We start from the raw sequence: 27,659 nt of genomic DNA on the forward strand, positions 1-27,659 counted from the left end.
GTTCCTGGGTCTGCGTTGTGATTGTTCTATCATCGATATACGTTTATCGATCAAGATATATATATATATATATATATATATATATATATATATATATATATATATATATATATATATATATACATACATACATATACACACACACACGATGCAATGGGGCCAAAAACAGAACCTTGTGGAACTCCATACTGAGTAAACAAAGAAGATGTTGAGTTTCATTAAAAAAACTATTTATCCAGAGTTGCACCTGTTATGCCCGTCCAACATTTTAGTGCCCTTAGCAACGCTGAGTGATACATAGTAGGAAAACTGGCTAAACCTTTAACTGATGAGGCTTTATTTGTGGAGTGATCCTGTTTTAAGATTTTCATCTTGTGCCATTTTAAGGTTCATTTTCTACTCTAAACTTAATCTAAAAACTGACCAGAAACACTAATGCATTATGGCTAGGGACTGCTGAGCTCATGGGTTCTGAATTAAGTTGAAAATTAAAATGCCATGCCCCCCAAACACTTAACTGTAAAACAATTGTGTTTACAAAGTAGTATTAGCATCCCTTGGAGAAAGAAAAATGGTGTAGTTTGTTTGGATGTGAACTTATATTTCAAGAATAATATGGAAATTTTTAGAAGAAAATTGAAAATTTGTTTTGTGAATAATGTCAAAATATTGGGAATACAGTGGAAGCAACTACATGTATATATATGGTCAAAGTAAATAAAAAAGTATTAAGTCCCATTCTAATGCACTAGCTCATTTACAAAAGGAAATATTGTCATCAAGTCTTTGTGCCAGTGTCATTTAAACTTTATTACTGATATACCTTTTCCACTTCATCTATTCTTTTCCTAATCATTTGGAGTATTGTCCTTATTTCGACTTAAATCTTAAAACAGGAACGTAACAAATCTTTTTTTTTTTTTTTTTTTACCTCCAAGTGACCTTACAGCAGCTCTGTTGGAATTCTTTTCAAAACATCTTTGTTTCAATGCAACTGATCTACTCAGAAAGTTTGTCTCTTCGTCCCTAAAAGCGCATTTTATGTTTGTGATAAAACAAAACCCTGCATGAAACAAAATTGCTGCTGTGATTAGGAAACCAGAAGACGGACAGTCCAAAAGTGATCTCATGCACCAGCGGAGTAGTAGTCTGAGAGGCACGGTGTGACAGTAAAAATTAAGGATGTTTAACTTTGTGCGCGCATCAGCCCGAGTCTGTGTGTATCTGTTACACAACGGGAGGGTGCTACCCATCTGCGCCTCTCTCTGCAGCATCCTGGACCGCTGAAGCGAGGAAACGACAGCTTTGCCTTTCACTCTGCCTCCCTCAGTCTTTCCTTCCAGAACTGGCCCAACTCTTCCTCAGCATCATCTGCCGCCCCACAAAACATACACCCTCCTCGCCCCGTCTTCCTGCGCTGTCAACGATCAGAGGATATAAATATACACATCGCCATGGCGTCAAATGAGGCAGCGCTCGCTGTGCTCCTCCACTTTGCTCTGTCTCGTGTCAGCTTAAGGCGAGCAGAACACACAACATCCCTGCAGGGTGTCTAAATACTTTTCACTTCTTGAGCTCAAATTCCGGATTGTCCCACAAAATTCATCACTGTCCGGTCTGCGACGCGTCCCCTCCTCCCTCCCAGCCTTCATCTCCATCCTTTGCCTTCCAGCTCGTCAAACGTCCCACCGGGCTCGTCGACGTGGAAAATATGTTAAAACAAAGAGGGCCGACGGCGCTGTGATAATCCTAAAACACAGCAGCTGGAGAATTAGCCAGCCATTTGCTGGGAGACGGGACCTTCTGGGTTTTGCAGATACCTTGCTGTTTAGAGCGTAATGCCTTTTGCGATCGCGCTGAAATATTGATGCGATTTGCCTTTTAATTGACATGATGCAAGATGGTTTTTTTTTTCGCTTTCAACGCAACGGCGGCACTTTGATCATCGCATCCTGTTTGGAAAGGCATTTTAGCTAATTCCACCAGGGTTCCTGATTCTTTTCAGATAAGTGAATTATAGATGCGGTGAGACGTGTGAGCGAAAGCGGCCTGCAGACGCTAATGCCATTAAGGGTGACAGCAACATGTTTCCTGGGTTGCAACAGCCTAAAAGGCGCGCTTGGTGCTTGCAATAATTTTGTGAAACAGCAGTTTCGCAAAATCTCCACTTTCAATGCTTTCCTTTTTTTTTGTTTTTTTTTTGCAGCTCACCCCGGTTGCGGGCGTGCGATGCCTGTCTGGTCAAACAGGGCACCAGTCCAATACTCCTACAATACGTCAGCCACTCAAAATACTACTCGCTTCCACAGTCGAATCCCACTGACAGGCAGCTCACCAAAATGTGCGAGGCTTCCACTAACCGCACCTTAGTAAACAACATTCCACGTTTTAAAATTATACCAAATATTTGAGCCACCCGAGCAGTGTTTGCTTTCAGCTCTTATGACCTGGCACAGCTCGTACGATGGAAACTTTCTCAGCAAAATTTACCGTAAGCTAAGTCCTGGTAGCCCAGTTACCCCAATGGCCCGGGACTTTGTCCCCAGGCGGCACATCCTTCTAGCTGTGCTGTTCAAAAAGCCGTGGATTAGTAACTGTGCAGGTCGACTATTATTTGGAGAAATAAACAGATATCTACATGCGCTGGATGAAAAGACACTGAGCCTTTTTATCCTCTCACTATCTGAATTTAAATCATAATAAACATTTGCTGTTTTAGGCCAGATTGGATTTTTACAATTAATTTTTCGCGAAACACCTGAATAGAGAGTGAGACCTTTCTCAATGTTTTCATCATTACTTTCTATAAAATTCTGAAGTTTACATGTGTTTCCTTAGTATTTGGTGGAATTGCCTTTTAAGCTGTATGACTTAGGTCAAACATTTTTAGTGTCTTTTTACAAGTTTTCTCAATAGTTTGCTGAAAATTTTAAGTCAAGTTTGTTGGTCTTAACCTTAGTCCTATTCATAACTAATGTGGCTGTATGCCTAAGGTTAGTTTCATCAGACGACTGGACATGTCTCTAAATATCAGCGCATCTGCAAACTGCAATCTGGGATATTGCATTTCTTTTCAATAATGGCTTCTTCCTCTCTGATTAGTCTTCTGTCTCATGTCGCGACAGGACGTGTTTCACGGTGCACAACCATTGACACTTTTACCAGCTTCAGCTGGCATCATCACAAGGACGTTTGCTTTTGATCTGGGGTTGATACGCTCAGTTCACACCAACTGGCACACAGAACCCATGTCCTTCCTGGACCACAAGAAGGTTGGACAGTCCCATGCTGTTTCCCCAAAAACAACCCTGACTTGTGGAAGTTGCAGTTCTCCTGATAATGTGGCTGATCTCTTTTGACGTACCCATGATATCCTGCAAGGAAGCCGGATGTGTGTGAGGTGGCTTAGAATACATCCACAGGAGTGGACATCTTGGTGCATGTAAACTTCTGAACGTCAAAAAAAATAAAAATAAATAAATAAATAAAAAATTCTCAAAATTTTCTGTCATTTAACATCTAGAGCCAATTTAAGCCTGATAAAATGCCAGGCAGTGAAAAAAAAGGTGAAAAACGTCTCTTTTTATGGTGTACTCAAACATTGGTTTCAACTGTAAATGTGGCTGAAGACATTCATTTTGTGGTTCAGGACATTGTCACCTCTTTATTTGAAAGACAAAAAAAAAAAGAAAAGGAGGGAAAAGTCAGGTGTGCCGGCAGACACCTGTGATTTCAATTATGTACAAGAGCCAGAGGAGCTGCCCGGCAAAGGCTTGACTTTTTTGTTTCGGCCTAGGCTGTCCGCCTTCATTGTTCACCCACCCGACTGACATTCCGAGAATGAGCAGAGGTGGATCTTTCCTCTGGCTCCCACGCAAGGCCTTCCAAAAGGACAGACATTTTGGCATATTTGACTGCTCAGACCATCAGTCCAACTTATGTTATCAATCACACAGGCATTCATCTAACACGTGGTTTTAAAAACGAAGAACAACAGATACCATGATTGCTCAAGCATGACGAACTTCAGTATAAAGATTAGAGACAGCCGTCTTCACTCACCTAGGTGGTCTCCATGAAAACTGTTGTCATGGGACGTTCGACCGTGGGACATGAGGTCATGGTGGGCAGCGGGCGGCCAGATTTGACCCGTCTTGCGAACGCTCACAATGGTTGCCTCAGACATGACCACATGGCCTCCCTGCTGCCTGTGGTGACGCTTCTGAGACTGCGGCGTAGGAGGGCTGCTGCTGTCGTAGGAGTGCTGGGAGTTCTGGGAATTCTGGGAGGGCGAGCGGCTCTTCTCTCTGAAGGGCCGACGGAAGGCTGTGGTGGGGCTCGGCGAGACGTGGCTGGACTGGCCCGAGGAGAAGTCCTCCTCGCTGGACGTCAGGTTCTCGTTGGAGCTGCAGTCCGGCGTGTAGCCGCCACCTCCCCCGGCGTCCTCGAAGCTTCCCGGGGAGTAGGAGCGGCGCGGCCAGGTCAGGAGGTGATCGTCGGCTCCGCCGTGGTCTCTCATTGTGACACCACCGCCGCCGCCCCCACGTCCATCTCCGCTGCCACCTTCACCCATCATTACCCCACCGACATAGACGCTGGAGTAGGCTTGGAACTCAGACGGCTGCCAAGGAGGAGGTGGGGGTTTGCCCCCGTTGGCCCTCCCTGAATGCCGCTGGTTGGGCTCTCCGTCTTCATATTCTGCGTCGTAGCCACACGTGCTCTCTGTAGACCGTCCTCTGTACACCGGCCTGGCACGGAGCTCACCTGCTACCGTTGCCAGATTGCCTGGGAGGGAGTGGAGAGACCTCTTTCGCTCTATCTGCATGGCCTGAGTACCCAGGGAGCTGATTTTATCCGACACGTCCCGGTCGTTGACCCGGACCAGACCCCTCTCGTGATGGAATTCCATGTTGGTGTAGAACGGCGGCGGAGGCGGCGGCAGCTGTTTTTCCTGACCCTTACTTACATCCCCAGCCGAGTGGGAGTTGGCCCGTTTGATCCGCTCAAAGTTGGACCTGAGAGCCGCCACGCCGAGTCCCATCCCCAGCTTGTCTTTGGGGTCAGAAGGCAGCTCCTTGTCCGGGGGAGGAAGAGTGGGCCTGCGCGGGGACAGGGCCATGCCGCCCCTCTGCTTCGACGGGGAGAGGCCATCGAGGTTGTCGCAGGACGTGGACTCGGCTTGCTGGGGTGAGTCGAATGCCGTCTCCAAGCCGTCTCCGTGGGAAGCCGACTTCCTGGCTGGCGGGGGCCTAGGTTTGGTCCTGCCCGTACCATCTCCGAGAGGCTGAAAACGACTCCGATCCACTACAGCGTATCCTCCAGCACCCCCGACTCCACCAGTCTCCTGCATGTGGGGCTGCTGAGACGGTGACTCTGCACCCTGAGTGGCCGCGGGGTCGACCCCCTCGTTCAGCGGCGTCTTCCTAAACCCCCACCGCTGTTTGTCGTAGCTCTTCCTCTCTTTGGCCAGGAGGGTTTGCAGGTAAATCATTCGGAAGCGCTCCTTGTTTACCTCCTGCTCCAGGCGTCTGATGGACGCTTTGCACTTCTCCAGCTCCTGCTCAATACCTCCGATGGACCGCAGCTCCATCTTGGGGGGTTCTGAATCGGGGAACTGCGCCTTCCAAGCCTCTATGAATCCAACGGGCTCCACCATATTGTGCTTAAATTATTTTCTGTGACCGACCCCCGGTTCAGACACAAGAGGGGGTTGGTGTGATGCCAAGGGCGCCCCGTTTGACCCCTCTGAGGTCCAGTACGCCACAGTTGCTTTTTTTTTTCTCCCCCTTCTTTATACAGACAATGGCCACGTCCAATAATAATGAAAAAAATAAATAAATAAAATAAAAAACGCACAAATGTTGTGGGCTTTTAGGATACCCGTGCACAAACACACAGCCTAATTGCTGGTACTTGGTGAAGGTTGCGCAGTCGCATCATGAACAAGAGAAACCGGCTGCTCGTTCAAATCAAAAACTGGGAATGCGCAGTGTATAAAAAGGGGATACGCATCTGCAGAATAGTTTTTCTCGTGCATTTCTATTCCGGCAAAAAAAAAAAAAAACGTTTCAAAATAAGATTTAACAGATTTCGCTTCCAGACAATGACAGCATGTCTTCGCAGGGTGACGGATGGGGGGTATCGGAAAAAGATATGCAGTGGGGTGAAAAAAAAAAGAAGAATTAGAAAGTGGTTTAATCCTCCTCCTTTCACTTACTGCCACTGTTTCTTAATCCATCGTTTTAGATGTAACCGATCCTTTCACTCTTGCGCACTGACTGTAATCCCAGGTGCAGCTTCTTCTTAGAATAAGCGCCTTTGTGCCAGCAGTGTAGGGGGAGATTGGACAGGAAAAAGCGCAAAAAAAAAAAAAGACGAGAGGCCACAACACCAGAGGCTTAATTACGGATTCAAGCGACTGGATACGGCGTCACTAAAAAAAAAAAAAAAAAACTTGATCTCCATATTCCATCGCTTTCCCAGCGCACCTGCTTGGTATTGTTGGTTTTCATGCCCCCTTCCTTAGATTCATCCCGTGTGTGTCTTCCGACGTGATGGTGGTGGTGCTGCTGCTGTGTGCGCTCCCGTCTCCGACCAGTAAAACAGAGGGGCTTGCTGAATGGGAGGGACCAGGAGGACCATGAGTGTACTGCTTAAAGAGACAGAGCAGGGAAGCTGGCTCCCATCAACTGACTGCTAAAATGTGTGCCGTAATATCCGAGACAGAACTCAGAAGAAGTCTGAGATTATACCAGTAGGATGCTTTTTTTTTTTTCTTTTCTCAATGACACTCCAGTCATCAATCTGTAAATCTGCTATTAAAGACGTGGCTACTTTTAATCTCTATTTTTAGGTTGCTTTTGAATAATTTGCAGTGATACGTTTTACTTTACTAGCTCTTGTTTGGTTTTAAGGACTGTAGTTTATACCTGCTGAGTAAGTGAACTCGATTAACTGCAGCGACGCTGCTGGAAAGATAGCGCAACAGTGCCCCCTGGTGGTGGTGGGTGGAATATTTATCTCAACATTTTTTTCTGTTGTGAGAAACAAAATAGGCACTTAGTATGTTCGGATTAAGAGTTTAAAACCGATTAGCTTCACTTTCAAAATCATAATTATTAGATTAGGATATATAATTCTGAAATTGTCAATGTTAATAAAAAAAAGAAGTCACATTTTTGACAGCATTTTCTAAACATATGGTTGTAAAAAATAAAATTGAAATTCTAAATTATGACTAAAAGTTAAAATTGACTTTCAATCTTAGAATTATGCTTTATATATATCTATATATAGATAGATATATAGATATATACAGTATGTATATGATAGATATGGATATATATATATGATCTCGGAATGATTTCTGACTTTAAAACCTATAGATCATGCCATTGTGACCAGAGCAATTCCAGACTTTTTGTCATTATGAAACCATAATGAAATTTTGGTGAGACACCGGGTCAGAATTCACACATAACATACAGACACAAATCAAGACCCCTGGTTCTAATTTGATATATATGCAAATATTCATTGTTATACTACTCCATTAAGAAAAGCCATTTCAGACTCCCTTCATCTGACATTATGACTTGGTAAATCAAAGTTATGACTTTGGATCTCGGACATATAATCTTGAAAATGAAAATTATTTTAGACCTCATACTTATAACCTAGGTTGAAAATATGACAGCAAACCAAATGATAACTTTAAATTGCATTTATACTAATAATTATGATTTTAATACTTTATTAGCAGAAATGGCTTTGTATTAAAGATTTGAACTAGCAAATGGCAGTTTGTTTAATTTACTAGGATGCCCCTGAAGTTAGATCCCTTTACTCACCCAGTAGATAAAACTACGTGCAATATACTGATATTATATATATCAATGCATTTTACTACTGATTTTATGGTAACTTGAATTCATATTTAATTCAATTTTAAGTTTTAAAAACCAAACTGATTTCTTAATCAGTTGGGTTTTTAAAACATTTAATTTTATTATGTGGAAGAAAGGGGCTTCTGCATTTTGGTCAACATATTCAATTATTCAGAATTACACTTTTTTAGTCTTGTAAGTTGAACATTTTTAAACACCTTTTATGAAAATCCTCGACTTATTACGAAACATTTACCAGTTGGGTTTTGTCATCTGTATGTTTAAAAAAAAATCATGAAACACCTACATTTTTCTAGTTTGGTTCAATGATAAAGATCTAATTAAATAAAATTAATTTATTGTAATTTCAATGTAAACTAAACGGTATGTTTATGGGATGTATTACATACTGATAACTGAATATATAAAAACAAAGCAGTAGGTGGAGCACTAAAAAAAAAATGTATAATCTTAATAGCAGTTCCACTTTCAACAGCTTGATGAGACTTTTCCAGACTTCAACAGCAGGGCACACTGGAATTTTGCGCTAATGTTTTTGTCATGTTTGGTTTTAAGTCCTTTTGCACAATACGTCTTGCGTTTTAAAGGACTTTGTTTTTGTCCCGTACAAGTTTCACCAATGTGGGAGTAAAGGACCTAATTCAGTCAAACCATTACAGCCCAATGAGACAGCCCCGGCCACATTAACTTACCCCCTTGGTAATAGTGTTTAAAAGGGGAAATAAATAAATAAATGACTTAGTCTTTTATCGCAGTAGGACCATCAGACACTCCACAAATAAGAGAAATCCATTTACTTGTTTATATTTATTCAGTTGTGGAGAAAATCCCCACATTGATAATTGCAGGTGGGACAACGTCCACCTATGATTAAAGGGTTGCAGCACAAAGAAACAGCTCTTTAAACACTTTACTTTTAAAAATCTCTCTCTCTAATATATATATATATATATATATATATATATATATATATATATATATATATATATATATATATATATATATATATATATATATATATATATATATATATATATATATATATATATCATCTTTTTCAGGGTCACTTAACCCACATATTTTCTGTTTAAGACTAAAATCACCATGAAAGAATGTTGTCTAATGAATCATTTGTGCTACTTTAGCCATATTTGGATGCTTTTTGTGCTCAACAGCCAAATGATTACTGGTTTTCAACTCTGTCAAATGCAGCTTGATGTTTAGAAGAAATCTTTTTCAAAGCATTGTTTCCCCCCCCCCCCCCCCGAGTCCATGCCAGGCACCCTTGCTGGATTAATGGAGACGGAGACTTTGTGCAAAAATCAAACCCACAGCATAACAACTCCGTACGTAGCAATGGGCATGGTTATTTTCCACACATTCACACCACATCTAAGTAGTGGAGAAAAAAAAAAAAAAAACTATTTCACTCAAGTCTTAACCGACCAAAAGTAAATCCAAGTTAAAGTCCGACTCCCTTAGAATGTGTTTGTGATGGTAGGACAGAAAATAGCAACCAAATGTCAACCTCATAACATTTATTCCTGACTAAATCACAAATGTAAGCAAATTAAAAAGTTTTTTTTATATATATATATATATATATATATATATATATATATATATATAAATGAATTATGCTACTGCAATAAAAGCAGATTTTAAGCTCTTGGCACAGCCACAAGTATGTATTCCCGTTAAAATATGACTTTTTGCTGCATTAAAATAAATAACAGAGACAAATCAAATACTAGATTATTTTATTTACCTGAAACCACAACCTCAGTAATGTATGTACTGTACAATCATCAGCCTTCAGTAATGATTGACGTTTACATAATATGGTTAATATTGTTCTTCAACCGGGTGTCAGGAGGAGACCATACCGGATCCCTCACACTAAATCACAGTTTTACAGCAGTTGATAAAGATACATAATAATTATAGGAATGTCAAGGCAATAAGAAAAATCAAACAAGCTGTATTGCAGGTTCATTGGGAAATGAGCGACAGTCTGTTAACCTAAACGCTACTGGCTAATTCATGAAATTAACTGGCAGAGTGATAGATATTCTCACATTAAGTGATGGGATGAAAATAAGTAAAAAAAACAACAAAAAAAACAACCCAAAATACTATCAAAAAACAACAACAAAAAGCTAAAGTTAAGCACAGTCAAGTTTAGCATGAATCTTTTATCCATGTCCAACATTGTGCAAATGACCCAAGCCGTTACAATAGAAAGTGATTTTACAGCTTTTCTTGTTCAGCTTTCTTAAAACCCCTCTTTAAAAGTAATTAGAGTATTATACATTAGAATCTATAAATACAAATTTGTAAAGCCTACATACAGCTGAAACGCATGCATGAATGTATTTTTTTTTTTTTTTTTTGTACACTGATGTACAAAGCAAAGACCTTTCAACCCACATTTTCTTCTGCAAAATGATCTATGCGACTGACGAGCTACCGATGGAAGAAGTTCTTCATGCAAGGAGGGTTCAGGAGAGGATATTTCAGGACACCCCTGCACATAAAGCTGGATTAATGTCCTAATTTAGCGTTAGCACGCAGAGGCATGTGTGGCTCACTGCGGGAATGTGATTGTTTTGTGTCATGAGGTGAAGCAGGGGGGGAAGGGACAACTAGCAGGATAATTTTACACACTCTGAAAACATGATTTTTTTTTTTCCTTTTTCTTTTTTTTTTTAATTTTACCCACGTGTGCGTGTGTGCTTCTGGTCGTCACGCTGTCTGCAGTGAGTGATATCATGCGTGAGCTCACACACACACTTGGTGGTAAGATGATTCCCAACTACTGGTTCTGCTCTGATTGCCAAAAGCTTTCATGAAAACCAACCTAGAAAAGAAAACAAAGAAGAGAAACACGGTTAGAGAGTGAAGCCCAACAACACAGATGCATATTTAACTTTCCCTTGTAGGCACACTGTGGTACATAAGCCGGTGTCAGAGGTGGAAAAGTTACAGCACACGGTGACGTTCTCAAAAAGTGAAATGTGGTGGAATGACATGATCACTTCCTTGCATATGCACGCTTACATATGAAGATATGTCTGCCTAATTAATTATTACAGCTAAATGAGAGAAAATCATCAAGTAGAGCAATGTCTCTGTAATGATGTACAGGGCCTTGGAAGTTCATACACAGCTTTAACTCTTCACACGTTTTATCACGTTCCAATCAAACTACAATGTACTTTTATTGGGATTTTATGTGATACAACTACAAAAAGTGGAAGGGAACCCAGCGCTCCTTATTCTGATGCTTCTAATTATCATCCAGTGCAACTGATACCCTTCAAATATCAAATAAACTCCAACTCCCAGCGATTCAAGCTAAGAAATAGTCGTTCTGTGTAGGCCACAGATCTTGCGCAACATGTGTCCGACCAGACAAGACCAAATAAAAAAAAAAAAAAAAAAAAAAAAAAAAAAAAAGGAACTTCAGGGGGTCTGATCCCTCATGTTATCTGACAGTATCCTAAAGACCAAGGCGATCCCCTGACCGGTGAGGGATGCCATCGTGGAGGGTTGGATATCTCAAGGAAGACCATCATCTACAAGTGAAAAATACTTGTATTTGGTACAAATGCAACCAAAGGCATCCAATAGGCCCAGGGCTGCTTTAGATGGAAAGCAGGGATCCACAGCTCACTCAGGTGGGAGAATCTGTTGACTAAACAAGTTTTAGCAATGCACTCCACAAATCCAGCTTTTATGTCAAAAAGAGGGAAGCTCAATTGAAAAGCTCCATTTAGGGCTCTGCTACAATGTACGGCACCACAGCGAACACGAGAAGGTGATCTGGTCAGACGAGACCAAAAACGAATGTTTTTAGTCAAGCATTTTGCCATTTGTGGCTGAAAACAAACTTTAAATCAGGGTTGATAGATTATCCTCTATGCAGGACAACAACCGTCTACATAAAAGCTACAAGAGAACCATTTAAGAGTGGAAAACTGATATTTAGCAACACAGTCTATGGAAACTGCTTTTAAACTGTTTTTCAAAGAGGAACTTTGCAGAAGATTTACTCAAATTATAACAAAAGATGGTTGTATAAGATATTGAATCAATGTCCCTGAACTCAAGAGTTTCTTCAACCCGACATTTATGCACCTTGTGTTGCTGTTTCACATAAAATCCTAATAAGCTACGGTGAAGTTTGTAGTCCTAACAGGCCAAACGTGGAAGAGGTCAAATGGTGTGAGTACTTTTCCAAGGCTGGATGTGTAGTCGATGTAAGAAATGGATACTCACTCTAATGATAGGGGAGCCAATGGAAGGCATTTTAGGAGAAAAAGCACACGTTTGTTAAGACAAACACAGGCAGTGAGAACAACCAGGTTTCTACCTAAAAGCATGCTTTAGTTGGGTTTTTTCACACATGGAAGATAGCCACAAATCCAGATTATTTAAAGGATCCGATCCAAACATCTGCACTCTTGAGTCACGAAAGCTAAAGCATTCATGTCGCTTAAATTATTATAGTAATAAGCAAATACAAAAACACCGATTAGGAATTGTAATGAAAACCAAACATAAATAAAGACAAAAAACACTTGATTCAAAGGGTTCATTACGAGTGTATTTTTTTGTAAAAAGAAAAAAAACATGGTTTTAATCTGCAATTAATGTTCATTTGGAGCACTTATATTAGTATTTGAGGATTTTTTTTTTTTACTGTCCTTTGAATCAAAGGCTATGGAGATGGTCACAACAAACAGCATCCCCAGCCAGCTCCGTCTCCACAGCAAATTAAGTTAAAGAATGTCACAATCAATACAAACAAGACAAATCCTTAAAAAAAAAATGTTAAAGGGGAAGAAAGATGTTCTTCATTTTCTGCACAAGCAAAAAGGGGGGGCACACCTCAGATGTTATCTTTTTAGCAAGACGTGTTGAGGGAAAGCATCTCGAGATGAGCAAAACAATTAAAAAAAAAAAAAAAGAGCATTTTTCATCATATTGAGGTAGCTGTGCTCTGCCCAGTGCAGAAAAAAAAAATTTTTTTTTTAATCAATATCATAAAAAAAAAAATCCACAAAGCTCTTTACGCTTTAACGAGGGGGCGTACACATTTAAATTAGACATGAGAAACCACATACAGTTCATGCTTGGTCACAGGACATGCAGCTTTTTTTATGTTTGTTTGTTTCTCTGGATTCTTTTCTTTTTTCGCCTTTTTGTTTAAGCCGAGCATCCCAAACCTTTCCCCCGTTTCTCGTCTGCCAAATGGAGCTTGTCCTCTCAGAGAGTTTTGAATTTATACTGAAGACACAATGGTAAACAGAAAATAAATCAAGGCGGGTACCTTCTAAGCCACACTGGTTAAACAATTTACAAAGCCATTAAAAAAAAAAAAGTTGTGTTTTTTTTTTTGCATAAAATAGTGTTCAATCTCTGTACAGATCAAATAATTTGATATCTTCAAATTTTGTGTTCAGGAGAACGGGAACCTAAACAAAATTCTCTATAACAGTAGTGACGTAGGACAGAATGCAGATAATCCTAACATTTAAAAACATACCTTAAAGGCAATATTGACAATAACCAAAATAATATTAATAATAAAAAAAAAAAACTGGCAACACTACTTGCTTTTTAAACCAGCAACAAAGTCCAAAGCTGCAGGAGTCACTTCAAAGCCTCAGCCGTTCACAAGTACTGACCCAACTCAAACAGGCGACTTAAATGTTAACTAGTTATATTATTTGTTGCGTTTCATGGGTTACAGTCGGTCCTCCTCGTGCACACAGCTTCACGCACGCACACGCTCTCATACACAACCCTAACTCTACAAACGTACACACACACCGGCGCGCGCACGCTAGTTATGAACAATTAGGAAGGCAAAGAGAGAAGGAGAGGAGGTGGTGATGGCAGTGGGTGAGGGGTGGGGGGAGGGGAGAGGAGAGAGGGATGGAAACTGTTGAGGTTGTGCTAAGTCAGTCAAGACATGAACATGTCAGCCAGGTTAGTGTCAGAGCTGTAGATCCAGAGGACCAGAGGGAGGGAAATGGCCACGAAGGGCCAGGAGATGCCCTCCATACATGCAAACAGGGAGCAGCCTTTGGAGCTGGCGGGCTTCTCCAGCTCTCTGGTCCGCTCCAGGTAGTTCCTGGAAGCGAACTTGAGCAGCTCGTCGAGCAGGATGACGGGCAGGGAGATCTTCAGCACCATGAGCCACTGGGTCAAGTTGAGCGGGGTGATCTGGAAGATGATCTGCGATGCGGGAAAGAAGAATTTCAGGTCTTATTGCCAGGGTTTAAAAAAAAACAGCAACGCTACCAACTGAGTAATAAACCATGTCCTACTGGAAGCGGCTCCACATAAAGGATGAGGAAGTGAAGGGACATGGAGAGGCAGATGGCCCCCAGCAGCCACACGTTCTCCCAGGGAGGCATCCGGAGCAGCGACTGGTTCTCTGACACACTGGGAGAGAACAACAAAAAGGAGGTCTTCATGCAACGGTCACTTTAATGTGCTGAACAGGCCTGCGGGTAATAAAGGCTTCATTCGCCTTAGAAGATGTTCTGCTCTTGTGCAGCAAAACCTTGGCTTGCTAAAGCATTTATTCCCTTTAGCTTTTCTACATTTTACCACCTCACAACAGCAAACATCAACGTACCTATTAAGATGATATACGGTGAACACAAAGTAGTGCATAATAGTAAACTGGAAGGAAGATAGTTAAAGGTTTACAAAAAATAACCTATTACAAATAAACATCTAAATGTGAGGTGCACAGTTTTCTCCCACTTTACTTTGATACACCTAAATAAAATCTAGTGCAAGAAATCAATGCATCTAGATAACACAGAGTTTGTAAATAGTGTCCACCTGCATTTAATCTATTCTAACTTGTTAGAGAACATTTACTCGTCAGATGAGACCAAAATGTAACTTTTTGACCAAAATCCAAAGCAGCGTGTGGCTGAAAACTCTCCTTTACGTCACAATGGGCAAACCATCCCATGCTCAGACATGGTGGTGGCAGCATCATGCTGTGGGGATGCTTATCTTTAACTGATAAGAGAAGGTGATCAGAGTTCATGTGAAGATGTAAGCTTCAAAAAAGGCAATCCTTAAAAGAAAACCTGCTCCACCCTCGGTACTGGGGGGCTGGAGCTCAGGGCATTTTTCTGCATTTGTGCTCAAAATAACACAAATTTACGTTTTACGTTTAATTCGGAAACTACAAGCTCCATCCAAACACTTAAATGTATGGAATCCACAGAAATGTCAAGCTGTTTGAAAAATATTACTAATATAATGATGAATCAAATTTGCATTTGAAATTGCTGAGAAGTTACTATCTGGGGACCCAAGAGGTTTTAAAAGCCGCAAAGAAATTGAAAAAAAAATAAAGCCGGAGACTAGCTACAACGGACCAAGCCTTATTATAAGACTTGGAAATTGATGTCCAGAAATTTTCGATCCAACTAGAGTTTGAGCCTGGATGCAAAGCATTGGCAAAGATTCTCTGGATATCAAAAGCTGGTTGAGACGCATCCCAGGAGACCATCAGCTGTAACTGCATGGAAATGTGCTTCTACTAGCAAACAAATGGAAATGCTACATTTCAGATCACAATTTTGTAAAGAGAGCCGAAAATCTTTAGCCCTTGTACTTCCACTTCACAATTATGTGCGGCTTTGTTTTGGTTACCCACATAACGACGCGCTAATGTCAGTCGTTTTAAAGCAACAATTAGGAAAGGTTTAAGGAAGTGAATACTTCTTGAGGACACTTTGATTTCGGAATTTGACTCATCTACGCTAAACAAGACAAAAATGTTCAGAAAGCTTCAAACAATACAATCACGTCACGATGAAATCCTCAAACCCACCTGTTGAGGGCATTGCACATCTCAATGGTGACCAGCACTGACAGGGCCATAGTCATGGGGTAAGGGGACTCAAACACCTTGCAGTCCAGACCCTGGTAGTCTGGGTTTTCTGGGCCACATTGCAGGAAATGGCTCTGGAAGAGGCGACAGATGACAAATTGATCAGAGTTTAGCGCTCGCAGCTAAATGTGAGACGAACAGGAATGCTGGTGGTCAACACCGACCAGCTGGTAAAAGGTGATCCTCGGTCCGTCCTCAGCAGCAACGAACCACCACGCAGCGGCACCGACGGTACCAGCTCCAACGTAACCTGTTCACAGGACACAAAAAGAGCTCTTAAAACAAACTGAAACGCAAACCGCAAAAACATCCAGGAGTTTTAATAAAACACAGAGCAGGAAGTGGATCACAAGGCACGACTTTCCACACGGCTCCAGTTTACAGCTAGGACTGGGCAATATATGGAGATTTTAAAATTAGTTTTTTTTTTTTTTTTTTTTTTTTTTTAAATACACTATCGTTTATATCCAGATGGTCTATGTTGCCTTATATTTTCTACTTTTAGGTATTCCAGTAGGTCATTTATCCTGTAAAGTTACTTCATTATCCTGCAAAGTTACTTCATTACCCTGCAAAGTTACTTCATTACCCTGCAAAGTTTCTTCATTACCCTGCAAAGGTACTTCATTATACTGCAAAGGTACTTCATTATACTGCAAAGTTACTTCATTGTCCAGCAAAGTTACTTTATTGTCCAGCAAAGTTACTTTATTGTCCAGCAAAGTTACTTTATTGTCCAGCAAAGTTACTTTATTCTGAATTCCACTGCAATTCACTGAAATTCTCAAGCTGTATGCAAATGAAATTTTGTTCTGTACGCACTCTGTGCATACAAAATGACAATAAGGTTTGTCTAAGTCTAAGGTTATTTTTTCAGCCGTTTCTCACATTTACCTACCAATGTGCCTGTGAGACATTTGGGATAAAGCTTATCCGTTTTAGAATTACTTTATGAAAAGAAAAACAGATCAGGAGAAACATCGAGCATCGGCCTGTTAACATCGAGCATCATTGTTTCCGGTCCGTATCGCCCGGTCCCACTTACAGCCGATTGCGAGGTATCTGAAGAACAGCCATCCTGAGATGAGGGGCTCCCGAGCATTTCGTGGAGGTTTGGTCATGATGTCCAAGTCGGGCGGGTTGAACCCTAAAGCGGTGGCAGGCAACCCGTCAGTAACCAGGTTGACCCAGAGCAGCTGAACGGGGATGAGAGCCTCGGGGAAACCCAGAGCTGCGGTCAGGAAGATACTGCAACCACACGGAGAAGAACAGATGAGTTTCTCATGAGGAGAACTGGGAATGTTTGGTGGAGAGCATTAAGCGGTCCTCTTACCAGACGACCTCGCCAACATTTGAGGAGATGAGGTATCTGATGAACTGCTTCATGTTGTTGTAAATGGCTCGGCCTTCCTCCACCGCAGCTACGATGGTGGAAAAGTTGTCGTCGGCCAGCACCATCTCGGAGGCAGTTTTGGCCACGGCTGTCCCTGAGCCCATGGCGATGCCGATCTCGGCCTTCTTCAGAGCGGGAGCGTCGTTTACGCCGTCGCCGGTCTGAGCCCAGGAGAAAACCAGTCACGCCGATAATAAAATAATTCTTTATCTCTACTGCGGTGACTATGGGGAGCAGCCCCTTTTCTTACCATAGCTGTAATCTCATCGTAGGACTGCAGATACTCAACAATCTTAGACTTGTGAGCCGGCTCCACGCGAGCAAAGCAGCGCGCCTTGATCACGGCTTCTCTTTGAGCAACGGGCGAGAGGTCGTCGAACTCTCTGCCGGTGAACGCCATGCTGGAGACGTCGTCGTCTTCTCCAAAGATACCGATGCGTCTGCAGATGGCCACTGCCGTACCTGAAACATTCACGGGCACAACGTTACTCCCCCAGACCTACCAAAATTCTAACATTTTAGTACTTTTTTTTTTTTTTTTTTTTTTTTGCGATTCGAGGAACGCACCCTTGTTGTCTCCAGTGATCATAATTACTCTGATGCCTGCGAGGCGACAAAGCCTAATGGAAGCCGCCACCTCCGCCCTGGGAGGATCCAGCATGCCAACACAGCCAACAAACGTCAGGTCAGTCTGAGGACAAAGAGGAACGAAAAATACGGATTATTTACCAAAAAAAAAACAAAAAAAAACTAATTGAGCAACAACAAAACCCCACAGTCAAACCTCTCCAGCGGGCTCTCACCTCATACTCCACAAAGCGAGCGGAGTCCTGCAGCACAAGGCTGTCTTTGCTTCCAGGGTTATCTCGCGTTGCCAGAGCCAGACAGCGCAGCGTGTCTCTGCCGGTCCCGTACTCCCGGATCACAGACATGATCTTCTCCTTTATACCAGGAGTCATGGGCACCTTGTTGCTGCCAACACGGATGTGTGTGCACCTGTCAATGACTCCCTCTGGGGCACCCTATGAGCAAAGATGGGGGGGAAAAACATAATGAAATTAACAGGAGATACCAATACGGTAAAAAATGACTGCATCCATGTTTCTGCGCCTGTTCTAATTATTCTGTACATTTCAGGACTCATATTTCCAGGAATGAGCCCCGTTTAAAAAGCTTCGAGTATAAATAAAAAAAAAAAGAAGTTTATTCAGTTTAAAGGGAACATATCATGCTTTTTAATACTTCTCACATTTAAATGGGTGTGTGGAAAACTGAAGGACAGATTGAAGGATGGATTTTGGACGCCTGGTGGATGGATGCTCAGATGGACATAACAGAAATGCATGGATGAAAGATCATGAGAAAGCATATAGATGGACGGATGGACAGAGGGAGAGACAAATCAATGGATGCGTTGATGCATCTTTTATGCCAGGGGAATTCATTTTGAATAGAAAACTCTTTTACACAGCGTTTTATTTTCTCATACAAATCCAGCCTTGGAAAATACTTTAAACTCCAACTATTTCCAGAATAAAAAAAAAAAAAAACATATGAAGTCTACAGCCTTTCAAGGCGTTTTTACCTTTACAAACATCTTGCCAACGGAGGAGCGTGCTTTATTTGGAGTGCAGTACACAGACATAGATTTCCTGTCTCTGGAGAACTCCAGCGTAAACTCTTTCTTCATGAGCTGCTTGATCACCTGAAATGAAAACAACAGAAACATGAGAAGTTCTGCCGGTAATTTGAAACCATAACAGAAAAAAAAAAAAAAAAAAAGATGCAGGCTTCATTTTACAAACTGTTCGCCTTAAAGGGTTAAAAATGTTACATACGGAGTTGCAGGCATTCGCTCGCTCAACCTTGGACAAGCTTTTAATGTCTGTATCAAACACGTTCATCTTCTCCACCAGGCATGTCAGAGCCGTCTCTGTGGCCTCTCCCACCTTCTCATAGACACCTTTTGACTAAACAGACGAAAACAAAACGGATGAGTTGGACAGAAAATGAGCAGAAAAACCTCCAAGGGGATCACTTAACGCTACAAACCTCATTATAGTCCAGAGACGAGTCATTACAGAGAGCACAGATGGAGGCCAGCTCAACCAAGCCATCGTACTGGGAGCATCTGACCGGCTTGCCATTATGAAAGCTAAAATAAAAGTGGCAAGAATAAGCAAAAATTCTCCCTATGGTGCTATAAACATAAAAAAGTCAGCATTTATCCACTTAATACATTATCTGGAGACGTTTAAAAGCACTGATACTCACACGTCTCCATCTGGGGCGTATGTGGAGCCGGTAACGGTGAACTCCTTCAATGAGCAGTGATCCCGCTCCGCTTTATCGATAATAAACATCTGGAAACAAGAAAGAAACCCTTTAAAAACCGCTTTGGTTTAAAAAATAAAATAAAAAATATTCTAAGCTTAGTCCAGCAGGTGGCAGCCTGTTCCAACACTGAACGGTGTGCGACAGTAAAATCCTGATCCAAAGCATACCCAGAACCCAGTGGTGGGTCAGGCCTATAAATGTCATCCTAAAGCAACATAGGCACAATCTTCTCTAGTGAGTTTAACCACAGGAACAGAGTATAATCCCCTAGTAGGAAACAATTCAATTCGGTCCTTACGGAGGTCATGTTCGGATCCAGACAAACTACAGCTGAGTGTAGAGAGCCTTTTTACAGAACCCTTACATTACTGATCATCGTTTTTCACCAGTTTTATCACCTTAGCAGCTTCCGCAGCCATTTGTGTGTGCTGCCTTCCAGCTGCAGCATCTTAATTAATGATTTTTAATAACTTTAGTGAAAATGATGGTAGGTCAGAGTCCACGTTCCTACAGCCAAGGCAACACACCGTGATTTCCCTACTCGCAAAAAAAATGGAAAAAAAGACGAAAACCAAAATGTTGATTTAAAAGGACGAGCACTCAGAGTTGAAAAAGATGTAGATATGGAAGCAAAGCAAAAAGAGACACAAGGTCAGTTATGCAACTCCACTGGTTTTTGCTGCTGACTAACTACTGCATACTGATCAGGATTCAGCTTGAGTGGAGGGGTGGCGGCAGAAAATACGCATCCAGAAACACGGAGGGATGGAAGAGGAGAGCAGTACACTGCCGACGAGATAAAACAAAAACATGATATTTATGCTGATACCACAGGACGGCGGCAACATTTCCTACACGGTTCCACTCAAACCCTTTAATGCGTGAACCATCCACCCTGAGCAACGCGCCCTTCCTGCTGTGCTGCTGATCCCAGGAGGATGCTTACAGGCGTAAAGACCTCCTGCAACACGTCGCTGCAGCGCACAAGTGTCTCCGTGAGCCGCCTGACGTTCAAGGACTTTGCAACGTTATTCTTTCACGGGACGAACTTCAGCTGAGTGCAGCTAATCAAACAAAAGCTGTAAACTGATTATTTTTACGACAAAATGTAGTTACTTGGTGCAGAAAACAGCTGCAGCGTTTCTTCACACAGGTAAGAAGTTTGTCACTTTTTACAAACGGTTCAGGTTTGTACGCACACCTGTCTCTGTGGAGACACGTTAACAATAAATCCCGCTCCTCTTTAAGCTATAACACCTCCCCTTTCACCTTAAACGTTTTCAACTAAACGCTCACATTTCGTTTATCAAACCTAAATCTTTTGCGGCCCGGTTTTGTCGTTCTTGCTCAAGGGCTGGGGGCAGATGAGATTTCAACTCCAGCTTTAACGAGCAGAGAAATGAACCCACTTTTCTCTCTAAACATTGTACAGGTAAGTAGGGCTGTACGATTTTGCCAAAAATCAAAATTGCGATAAATTTCAAACATGACTATGATTGCAAATTAACTTTGGCTTTTCTCTGCATTAACCACAAGCAGCAAAATGTCCCGTAGATAAAGATGTTTGTAGATGAGAATAATTTAATAACAAGAAAGGTAACGGTTTTTATTAGTCAGAATATTATTCAAGAGAATAGCTTGAATAATCACCAACAAACAAGTCTATATTAAACAATTTGACCGATACTTAATGCTATGGTGAGATTCCTGAAAGTTTCTGGTAAAAACAGTCTGATTATATAAACTTCAAAACAATTAAAATTTGATTATCTCACTGCTGCAAATCTCTTTTGAGGCAAACCCACTTTAAACACGTTACAGACACCTAAATGGCTTGTCTTATCCATTAATTGTTACATAGCTAAAAATTATGACCTCTGCCAGCTGGAAATTGCGTTTTTTTTTTTTAAATTAGGATTATATTGCAAATGCAATTAATCGTCAAGCCCTGCAGGCATGAACTGTTACAAATAACAGGTGAAATTTTTGTGTGTTGATGTTCTGAAACGGGGTAAATATTTCATAGGTGAGGAACATTAACTTCACAGCGCTTCCAAATTGGCTTAAGGTCAATAATTACTACGGTGTTATTGGCTTCTGCATCATCGTGGAATCAGGAACTGACTAAAAATTCCCACCCATAACGGGAACCCGTTTTAACGACCGGACCCACTGACACGGTCCAGTATCTGTCCAAGTTTTGTGTCACCTTCCCTCTGGCTCTCTTACCCGGCAGACAGACATCTGATTGGTGGTCAGCGTGCCGGTTTTGTCAGAGCAGATGACAGAAGTACAGCCGAGGGTCTCCACTGAGGGCAAACTGCGGACAATGGCATTCTTCTTGGCCATGCGGCGTGTCCCCAAAGCCAGGCAGGTGGTAATGACAGCAGGCAGACCTAGAGAGGTTACATCACATCCACAGAAGGAAAGCGCCAGCTTTAGCTTAAAGTGATAAAACCTCTCCCTCTAGTCATGAAAAGATAGTGTCCCTTTATTTTCCAATATCCTAACATGCAATAAACAACAACATTCCGGTTTAATACCTAAAGAACAAAAAGAATTACAGGCATATTCAATCGTACCCTCAGGAATCGCAGCGACTGCCAGAGCCACAGCGATCTTGAAGTAATAGACCGCGCCTCGGATCCAGGACCCTCCGTGGACGGGGTCGTTAAAATGTCCAATATTGATGAGCCAAACGGCGATGCAGATCAGTGTGATGACCTGTGATGACACAGCAGTTCACGTTTAAAGACAGGTTTCTGCTGGAAGTGGATTTAAAGTAGAATTCCTGACAGAAAACAGACGCCTGTTAACCTTGGACAGCTGCTGGCCGAACTCGTCCAGCTTCTGCTGTAAGGGCGTGCGCTCCTGCTCCGTGGACGCCATCTCGTCGCGGATTTTGCCGATCTCCGTGTTGACGCCTGTGGCCACCACCACGCCTACGGCTTTGCCGGCTGCGATGTTTGTACCCTGTTGGGGTTGAGCAGGGAACACATGGCTTAGCAGACCGAAACGTTTCATTAACTCAACTACTAAGGAAACAACTTCTAGAAATAGTTAAAAACATGTCACACGACTAAAACTTGAGCTTAAAAAAAAAAATATAAAGTATTTACATACAATGCCTTGCAAATATTCTCACCTTTTATCACATTAAAGCCACCAACTTCAAGGTATTCATTCTATTGGGACTTTTTGACATTTGCATAGTTGTTTAGTGGAAAGATCAGGGCTGGACAATAATTCAATAATATATATCGATTGATAGACATATCGACAATAGGAAAAAAGAAAAAAAAAAGGTAAATAAAAACTTCAATGGAATAACAGTTTTCATTCCTTTTGCATTCTAGCCTTGTAGATTAATATTACAGTTATTACATCCAACTAATCACAAACGCAGACCCATGAACCAAGCTCCGCCCACTTCAAAGAGTTCAGAGAGCACGCTTTCTTTTTACTTTTTTAAAAACTTGCAGTTTTGGTAAAAAGTTGGTTGAATAAAGGATTTGAGTTTGAATTCAGTGTTTGTGAGTTCTGAATATAAAAACAGGTTGCTAAGCAACAGCATAAAATGGCCAGGGCTGCACTTAAAATATATGTTTTGGATTTGTTGATAATTATCGATATTGATCATTGTTATTTCTATTTTATCGATATGCTTTTTTTCCCTATATCATCCAGCCGTAGAAAAGATGAGGTTTTCAAGACTGTCTGAAAAATTTTGTAGAACACCAACACTGCAAATCACCCTGAACAGACCATCCTCAGTGAGAAACACGATGGTGGCAGCATCACACTGTGGGCTGGTTTTTGGTCACGGGGGTACAGGGAAAATGGGCTAATCCTGGTGTTAGGTGTGGTAGTGTGCAGCGGTACAGCGGTATGAGGGTGGAGGGGGCGTTGCGCCATGTGGACAATTTCCCTCTGGGATTATTAAAGTATGTCTGATTCTGATTCATACAATGCGTCAAGCTAATAACAGCTAGCGTGTTAGCTCCAACATGGATCTGTAGTGAAACAGGATTCACTGAACCATTCTGAAGTTTTCAACTATTTTATTTGTGCTTTTGTTTGTACATAGTTCTTTTTAGGATTCTTTACTTTTTTGCTTAGTAATTTAGTTAAGTTTCACTAGCCTAGTAGAGGTTTTGGAGGATTTGGATTGAAATATAGTGTTAATTCAGATAAACAGCATTCTATAATATGCTCTCTGGATGTTAATTTGTTTCTGATAATAAATTCTTGAACTTGAAGAGAAGTTATCACTCATTTATTCCATATGTGTGCAGAGATTGAGCCAGTGCTCGAATCATCCCTTTCAACTATTGTCCTGATATCAGCTGATTGTCTGTTAGGTGTTGTCCGGTGAATATCAGCCCAGAGTTATATTTTAAACATTAAACAACTTAAAAACATGCGAAATGGCACAACAAAGCCTCGAGGCAGATAATTTGCTTTGAGGAATTGTATGAATCCAGGTCCTCCAATCATTTGAGGTATAGTTTTAGCCCACATGCAACTTTTATGCCACAATTTACATAAAACCTCAATAAAACATGCAGTTAGGTGTGACAACATCTGGAAGAGCTCAATCATTGGGAATCCTGTCTCACTTCCCTGTTTGTCTCTTCAGGATCACAGAACAGGAAAACAACGTAAAATAAAAACTGATGGGAATAAGGCTCAACAGAACCAAAAGAAAACTGATTTAAAGCCATAGAAGAACTAAATATAGAAATATATTAAAAAAAAAAAAAAAAAAAACAAGGCAATTTTGTGAGTGACTCACAGAAAAGAGCATGTTCTTTTTGTCCTGGTTGACGGCTCGTGGGTCTGGCACCGGATCTGTGTGCTTGATCACAGACACAGACTCTCCTGCGCGAGGGCGAAACAGGAGACATGAGAAGAGGAAACGGTGAGTTTCTACGCGGCAGAGCATGAAGAGGTAAAATAGTGGCGGCTGGCTGACATTTTAGGCAGATGTGTGGAAAAAGACTTAGCAGCTGACTGAGTGAACCTGACAAGTATCAGATACTGCCCCGGTGCTGCTTTTCAAAGGCCTTATCTGCTTACACACTGCCTGTGTGTGCGCGCGTTTGGACATAATCAACTGTGCGTGAATTGTAAAGCTCCAAAAGAACAAGACGGGGAGCGTTTGAAAGGCGGCATGGCCATGAATGGGGAAGGATAGAGAGGCGAAAAATAGCTCAAACACTAAAATATCCCTTGGAATTTGCTACCAATTAAGGCAGCAGAGCAAGACGAGAGATTTAAGGAGTTGATTCCCTTCTTCTCTCGAACATCAGCCGTCCTTCACTATTAGCCTCCCAATCCTCTTCATTTGGCTAATTACGCTCTCACAGATTCAGTACTTCATTTGTTTAAAGTACAATCTTTCTACTTTTCTTTACATAGACTCAGAAGAATTGACTACCGTGGGCAAGGACAATCACATTTATTGGTTCACCTACATGCTCACACTAGACAAAGACATTTTATTAATGACATCAGCAACTTTACCTGTAAGAATTGACTGGTCTACCCTCAGTGTGGTGGATTTTATAGAAGTCAGCCTGATGTCTGCAGGCACTTTGTCACCAACTGCGGACAGAAAAGGCACGTCAGGTTTCATTAACTTTTGTTATCTATATGCATAAGTAAAAAAAAGCAAAGAAATATACAATGTAAAACAGAGTTCCTACACACTTTAGTGACACAATTGCATATTTTTTTTCCTGGCTTTATGTCCCAGAGTTCTCTGATCATTATGCTTGGGCTAAATGGGCTTAAAAGACAAAAAGTTCACCGTGGCTTTCACTGCGATCACACTAAGCGTAAATCCTGCCAAGTCCAGAGATAGTAAGAATGGAAGGAGGGAAGAAATGTGAAGATGGAAGGATGGACAGATAGGTAATGGGAAAACAGATTTATAGATGTGCCGACTGGTGGATGGATGGAATATGAATAATTACTTTTTTTCCTGTGAGCGTGCAATATTTTAATTTAATAATTTAGTCAGAGTTTCTGTGGGAACTGGATGTAAATCAGTGTAGATCCAAAACTTTCAGGGCTTCGTCCAATTTTGAACCTGTTGCCCAGCGGGTAAAGTGTTGGGTGAATGTGGTCCTGGAGCTTTAAAAGGTCAGCCTGGCTAGAAAAGTGCTATATAAACAGGATTTGGATCAGACTTTGAAAAGACTAACTGTATAGAAACAATTTACGTTAAATCAATGAATTAAAAGTAGATTTTAATTCACCAATGTCTGTAGCTGAATAAAGGTCAGAGGATAGAACAGATCCTACTTACTAAGAAATTGAGCAGAATGTAAAAAGTGTTGCAGAAAAGATTTTAATGTGTGCAATAATGTTGCCCTGATCAAAAATAAAAATAAATCTCCATCTGCATTAATCCAAACCAAATCCTTCTTGAACTGCAGTCGAAGGACACACTTTGGACAACCTTGTTTTAAATAAAATAGTCGACAGTTATTTGTTGGCGTGACCGGGGGAAAGTTACGCTTTCAGCATTAATAATGATCCACTAATCTCCCCCACAAGACACTAACAGACTTCAGGATGTTCTTTTTTTTTTTTTTGGTTTCCTGAACAAAAGGCTCCAGCGAGTCCCAATAAAACAAACGTGAAAGGTAAATAACATATTTCAAATGAGGCCTGTCTGTTTAAATCTAAAACAAATATCCAATAAAGCAGCAGACTTTTATCAGACCTATAAAGATTAAGCCGTTTTGCAACTTCACTTGCAGGTTAGTATAAACACAAACGCTGACAAGTGGAGTTCAAAATAAATCACACTAGTTATATATTAAAAAAAAAAAGTGTTTTCCCTTAAAAAAAAATTACAATGAATAAAGTTCAAGAAAAATATACAGCCAGAGGCCATCATTTGATCACTAATGGCTTATATTTTTAGCCAATTTCACAGGAAACCAGAACGGAAACCGTCTCTGTTTCACCAGAGATATTTTCCATTCAGTTAGACTTCACACGGCTTGAAAGGGTGAAGATAAAAGCGATGACTCAGAGGCTCTTTAGAGATCACTCGGCGGACAGTACAGATGACAGACATGTAAACCAAGCCGTAGGCCTCTGCTGTGCCCATCTGACAGGCGAGGAAGAGAGAACGGGCTGCAGGAGGGAAAAAGGGGTTTAGATGAGTCCCTCAAACTGGACGCCCAAAAATGGGAAAACTATTTTGATCATCTGAAGACATGCAGCTGGAATTAGGGGAGGAGGGGATGCTAGGAACATCTGTTTTAAGCAAGGATATCCCACTCCGTGTGATGAGCTGAAATAGAAACCGTGACGTGTGACCATGTTCAGTCAGTTCGTTAAAATCGCACCATCCTCAGAAGAGTTGGAGCCCATTTTCCCCACAAAGACACGGATCTAAGCAGGAAAAACGCTTGATAAGCAGCAAACTAAAGCGAACAAACTAATTTTTACCTGGCATTAGTGTAATATGTGTTGCCTCTGTAACAATTACCTTATTTGGCAACAGTGGTTTACTACGTACTGTCAAAACCTCTCCATCGTGGTTCCGTCCCACGACAAAGACTGGACGGCGAGGGGAGATGAAACGAAGGCACCGCGACGGCTGGAAAAATTAAACACTCAAAGCCCGTGGGAGGCTTCTCACAAAAAAGTCACTAATTAGAAATCCTCTCACCAGTAGAGAAATAAAGGACACCCTGCTAATTTTCCATGCACTGGGGTATACTGGGAATAGGGTCATAGTAAGTGGAGTAACCCACTTACACCGGCAATCAGGATGGTCCCGAAGCCAGACGTGATAGCAAAGGCAAAATAAACATCGCTCAAATAGATCACAGATTTAACTTTTCATGTAAAAATAAGCTAAAAGAGAAGAGAAAAATATGCTTCGCCTAGTAGGTTAATGTTAATGAAATCATTTTTGCAATCGTGCACAGAAATGTTCTGCAGTGACCTAATTTTCAACTCCACATGGGAGATGTTTTGCCCTTAGTCTTGAAGACGTGCTCTTTTTAGCTCTTGTTTTTTTTTATAGACGAGTGTGAATGACCTCTAGAGCACGGACCTTTCC

The 27,659-nt window shown here is 41.4% G+C and overlaps 2 protein-coding genes across 3 annotated transcripts in view; both read right to left on the reverse strand.

The window, feature by feature from the left end:
* bcr (BCR activator of RhoGEF and GTPase) overlaps positions 1 to 5,656 on the reverse strand; it is a 117,198-nt gene extending 111,542 nt beyond the window's left edge. The window contains exon 1 of the mRNA XM_012871131.3: positions 4,063 to 5,656. Within this exon, the coding sequence (XP_012726585.2) occupies positions 4,063 to 5,656 (1,594 nt within the window). The remainder of the gene's footprint in view (positions 1 to 4,062) is intronic.
* A 3,994-nt stretch (positions 5,657 to 9,650) lies between these two features.
* Positions 9,651 to 27,659, reverse strand: part of atp2a2b (ATPase sarcoplasmic/endoplasmic reticulum Ca2+ transporting 2b) — a 31,887-nt gene continuing 13,878 nt past the window's right edge. Inside the window, exons 6-24 of one of the 2 annotated variants that reach the window (XR_002428649.2) lie at positions 25,097 to 25,177; positions 24,366 to 24,451; positions 22,388 to 22,543; positions 22,153 to 22,294; positions 21,800 to 21,966; positions 19,508 to 19,596; positions 19,286 to 19,388; positions 19,072 to 19,203; positions 18,819 to 18,938; positions 18,037 to 18,255; positions 17,801 to 17,924; positions 17,484 to 17,695; positions 17,174 to 17,394; positions 16,886 to 17,088; positions 16,005 to 16,090; positions 15,781 to 15,914; positions 14,246 to 14,363; positions 12,189 to 14,153; positions 9,651 to 10,767 (exon numbers count right to left, since the gene is read on the reverse strand). Coding sequence is in view for 1 of the 2 variants with exons in the window: in XM_012871099.3 (XP_012726553.2) it covers positions 10,754 to 10,767; positions 13,982 to 14,153; positions 14,246 to 14,363; positions 15,781 to 15,914; positions 16,005 to 16,090; positions 16,886 to 17,088; positions 17,174 to 17,394; positions 17,484 to 17,695; positions 17,801 to 17,924; positions 18,037 to 18,255; positions 18,819 to 18,938; positions 19,072 to 19,203; positions 19,286 to 19,388; positions 19,508 to 19,596; positions 21,800 to 21,966; positions 22,153 to 22,294; positions 22,388 to 22,543; positions 24,366 to 24,451; positions 25,097 to 25,177 (2,579 nt within the window). In the remaining variant the exon portion in view is untranslated. The remainder of the gene's footprint in view (positions 10,768 to 12,188; positions 14,154 to 14,245; positions 14,364 to 15,780; positions 15,915 to 16,004; positions 16,091 to 16,885; positions 17,089 to 17,173; positions 17,395 to 17,483; positions 17,696 to 17,800; positions 17,925 to 18,036; positions 18,256 to 18,818; positions 18,939 to 19,071; positions 19,204 to 19,285; positions 19,389 to 19,507; positions 19,597 to 21,799; positions 21,967 to 22,152; positions 22,295 to 22,387; positions 22,544 to 24,365; positions 24,452 to 25,096; positions 25,178 to 27,659) is intronic. The other variant, XM_012871099.3, reaches the window with a different exon arrangement.

This window comes from Fundulus heteroclitus, chromosome 8 (genome assembly GCF_011125445.2).
Source record: "Fundulus heteroclitus isolate FHET01 chromosome 8, MU-UCD_Fhet_4.1, whole genome shotgun sequence".
Taxonomy (NCBI): Eukaryota; Metazoa; Chordata; class Actinopteri; order Cyprinodontiformes; family Fundulidae; genus Fundulus; species Fundulus heteroclitus.